The sequence below is a fragment of the Syngnathus acus genome, chromosome 9 (assembly GCF_901709675.1).
Source record: "Syngnathus acus chromosome 9, fSynAcu1.2, whole genome shotgun sequence".
Lineage (NCBI taxonomy): Eukaryota > Metazoa > Chordata > Actinopteri > Syngnathiformes > Syngnathidae > Syngnathus > Syngnathus acus.
In genome coordinates this window covers 15,801,036-15,804,876 of record NC_051094.1, presented here as the reverse complement: position 1 = coordinate 15,804,876, position 3,841 = coordinate 15,801,036, and the positions used below count along the sequence as shown (strand labels likewise).

Below are 3,841 nucleotides of genomic sequence, written 5' to 3'. Positions count from 1 at the left end.
TTTTAATATTCATACAGTCCTATATGTAGTGTACCAATCCAAGTTGATTTCAGTGAATACTTTGCAACAGTTTAAGATCGAGTGATAATGTATGGCATGCATAAATACTGTCCTAAATGTTGCAATGTCTGTATGGAAAGCTCATACTGCTCGTTTTAGGCATATAATTCTTCCAATCCAGTGTAGAAAAATCATCGTCATAGCGACAAGCCGTCAACCTGAGAGAAATCTCCTCCCATCCCCCCTCGGTCCTTGGAAACTGACCATAGCAACATACGTAGCATTAGTAAATGCCACATGTTCTCGAATCTAAAGCAAACTAACCATTTAAAATGAAATTTGCTATGACATTGTTCGACGGAAATGTTAAATATTTTTTTTCTCCGGCCATGTTGTATTTGGGTCAGCTGTTTGATTTTGTTTATCCCATTAGTTATTTTAAATTGTTTCTATGTTAAATGATACAATATTAAACAGACTGAGACAGCCCACAATTTAAAGATACATTTCATATGGCTTGACGGTTTTGTTCAATTTTGCCATCTCATCATGGTTGCAGTCGCCTGACTTCTCCACGCACGCAAGCCGGTGAAACTTGGAGAAGAATGATTGCGAGAAATCTGTCCAATGGAGTAAAGCCTAGATTAAATTCCATTGGTTGGGATTAGTGACTGTCAAGATCTTTTTCCAGGATTGTCCAATCAACCATTGACGACTGGATTTAAGGGCGGGTCTTAACTATTATAAATAGGGGTGTTCCGCCATTGTACGCGCACTTCCAACAAGCCGAAGAGCAGTTGAACAGTGTACTTTCTAAATTTGACAAAATGAGGGAAATTGTGCATCTTCAGGCTGGCCAGTGTGGAAACCAGATTGGTGCCAAGGTGAGTGACCATTTTCCGGGGCTGAAGACTCGAATTTGTTTTTAAAGTGCCGTTAAAACAGCGTTTCTTCTCCTGTAATTGTTGCTTTGTGCCTGTTGGTGTCCTAGAAACCACACCCTAGGATTATCAACGTGTCCTACTTATGAGTATTTCTGTATAACGGTAACTCTAGCTGTCCTCTGAAAATCGCAACGATTTTATTTTTATTAATAAAAACCTAGTCCGATTATATTTCGACGGTATATATATATTTTTTTCAGTTTCCTCTTACCACCACCCTCCTTCTTGAGACACACATTTTATTTTGCAACGTGTTGGATGCTGAAATTTTAATTTGGAGAATTAAATATCGATTAAGATCACTTACGACGTAAACTTTTTCTTGAATAGTATATTACACTTTTACCACTACAATGGAGGAGGAAATAAAATTAAGATGTGCGTTACGCACACCGTGATTTCAGTCGATGAATGTGACTGAACGTTTTGCAAGTTAATAAATTCGCGTTTGCAACGTGCATATTTTGTAGGATTTCTTCTCGAAGCGCGATGAGGCCTACACCGCATTGCGTCTCGAGCTGGGCCCGGCATTTGCTGGGAGTGGGCTGTACTGGCGGTTGATGACGTAATGACATATTTTAAAATGGGGTGTCAGCCAATAAGGACTCAGGGCGCGCGCGCGTTCAAGTCCATGGCGGGAAAACAAGTTATAGCTATTTTATTCTATTTTGACGTGATCTCATTTAGTTAATTTCCCCTTTAGTGAATTATAGAAACTACTTTTTCTGTTTTAGTGCAAATGTGTACGTGGGTATTTTGGAACTAGAGGTTTAATTTTATTGCCAAATATGTGCAATTAAGTGTTAACCTTTTCCTCTTTTTAGTTCTGGGAGGTGATTAGTGATGAGCATGGCATCGACCCAACTGGTACTTACCATGGTGACAGTGATCTTCAACTGGACAGGATCAATGTCTACTACAATGAAGCTTCAGGTAAGATCTAATATATTTATCTTGTGGTAATAACTGCCAATATATTTATATACATCACTGCTTTCATAGGTGGAAAATATGTTCCCCGGGCTGTGCTTGTTGACCTGGAGCCAGGCACAATGGACTCTGTGAGGTCGGGACCTTTTGGTCAGGTTTTCAGACCAGACAATTTTGTCTTTGGTAAGATATTGGAATTGGTTCACGCTAACTATTTTTGTGTGTTCTGGCAGTCATAAGTATTGAGCGTTTATTTTCATTTATTTTACAACTCCCCCACCCCTCTTACAGGTCAGAGTGGTGCTGGTAACAACTGGGCTAAGGGTCATTACACAGAAGGTGCAGAGCTGGTGGACTCTGTCTTGGATGTGGTGAGGAAAGAGGCTGAGAGCTGTGACTGCCTGCAGGGTTTCCAGCTCACACATTCATTGGGTGGTGGTACCGGCTCCGGAATGGGCACTCTGCTCATCAGCAAAATCCGTGAAGAGTACCCAGACCGCATCATGAACACCTTCAGCGTGGTGCCTTCTCCCAAAGTATCAGACACGGTGGTTGAGCCCTACAACGCAACGCTGTCGGTCCACCAGTTGGTAGAGAACACAGATGAGACCTACTGCATCGACAATGAGGCTCTGTACGATATCTGCTTCCGTACCCTCAAGCTCACCACTCCCTCCTACGGTGACCTTAACCACCTGGTTTCTGCCACCATGAGCGGCGTCACCACCTGCCTCAGGTTCCCCGGACAGCTCAACGCTGACCTGCGCAAACTGGCTGTCAACATGGTGCCCTTCCCCCGTCTGCACTTCTTCATGCCAGGCTTCGCACCCCTCACAAGCAGAGGCAGCCAGCAGTACAGGTCCCTCACTGTGCCTGAGCTCACCCAGCAGATGTTTGACGCGAAAAACATGATGGCCGCCTGTGACCCACGCCACGGGCGCTACCTGACCGTTGCTGCCATCTTCCGTGGCCGCATGTCCATGAAGGAGGTAGATGAGCAGATGCTCAACGTGCAGAACAAAAACAGCAGCTACTTTGTCGAATGGATCCCCAACAATGTCAAGACCGCAGTGTGTGACATTCCCCCTCGTGGCCTCAAGATGGCCGCCACCTTCATTGGCAACAGCACAGCCATCCAAGAGCTGTTCAAACGTATCTCTGAGCAATTTACGGCTATGTTCAGGCGCAAAGCTTTCCTCCACTGGTACACAGGTGAGGGCATGGATGAGATGGAGTTCACAGAGGCAGAGAGCAACATGAATGACCTGGTGTCAGAGTATCAGCAGTACCAGGATGCTACTGCTGAGGAGGAGGGAGAATTTGGTGAGGATGAGGAAGAAGAGATGCCCTAATTCCCTCTGCGCCCCCTTTCTTGCATTTCTTTTGAAAGCTCAATTTCCAATTCCTACTGTTGAAAGTCTGTTCCAGTTTTCAGTGTTCTGTCTGCTGTCAATAAAGGTTCTTGTGCATACTCCCAAATGATTTTTGTTGCTTTTGTTCAAATTAGTTCTTGGTAATGTGGTTAAAGTAAACTATATCAACAAATTCTGTCAGTTAAATTATATTCCAACTTTAAAACATGCACCTGGTTAAACGAAGGCATAATAAAAGTTGATTAATACCAAGCAGATTAACAGTGTAAATTCAAATTGTACTTTGTACTAGTGTTTCTATTTTGTACTATTTGGCATTTCCTGATTACATTATGTATGTCATCGTGCAATCTTTATTCACAATCAATTAGGGGTCAAATGTAAATTAAAGAAAAACGTTCTGAATATCAGACCATAAATTGCTCTTTGGTCCTTGTAATTTTAGCATGTCTTGGCCATGGATACAGTAGTTTGCTTGCAGTACAGTACAAGGAATATCAGTGTTTGCTTCCAGAATTATTCCTCTGTCAGAATTTTCAACTGATGTTCAAAAGCTGCATATGGGCAGTTTATATTGAATTATTTCCCAACTCA

The 3,841-nt window shown here is 42.7% G+C and overlaps 1 protein-coding gene across 1 annotated transcript; it reads left to right on the top strand.

Annotated features, from left to right (window-relative positions):
- The first annotated feature begins 758 nt into the window (after positions 1-758).
- LOC119126955 (tubulin beta-1 chain) lies at positions 759-3,353 on the top strand. Its single transcript, XM_037258553.1, has 4 exons — positions 759-884; positions 1,769-1,877; positions 1,947-2,057; positions 2,166-3,353. Exons 1-4 carry the CDS (start codon positions 828-830, stop codon positions 3,224-3,226), a joined length of 1,338 nt encoding a protein of 445 aa, XP_037114448.1. The 5' UTR covers positions 759-827; the 3' UTR covers positions 3,227-3,353.
- Positions 3,354-3,841: the final 488 nt, after the last annotated feature.

Bases quoted from the DNA above. Each gene is read 5' to 3' on its own strand.
- LOC119126955 (XM_037258553.1), top strand. From the start codon at position 828: ATGAGGGAAATTGTGCATCTTCAGGCTGGCCAGTGTGGAAACCAGATT. The intron at 885-1,768 runs GTGAGTGACCAT...TCCTCTTTTTAG, and splicing joins GAAACCAGATTGGTGCCAAG to TTCTGGGAGGTGATTAGTGA. The intron at 1,878-1,946 runs GTAAGATCTAAT...CTGCTTTCATAG, and splicing joins CTACTACAATGAAGCTTCAG to GTGGAAAATATGTTCCCCGG.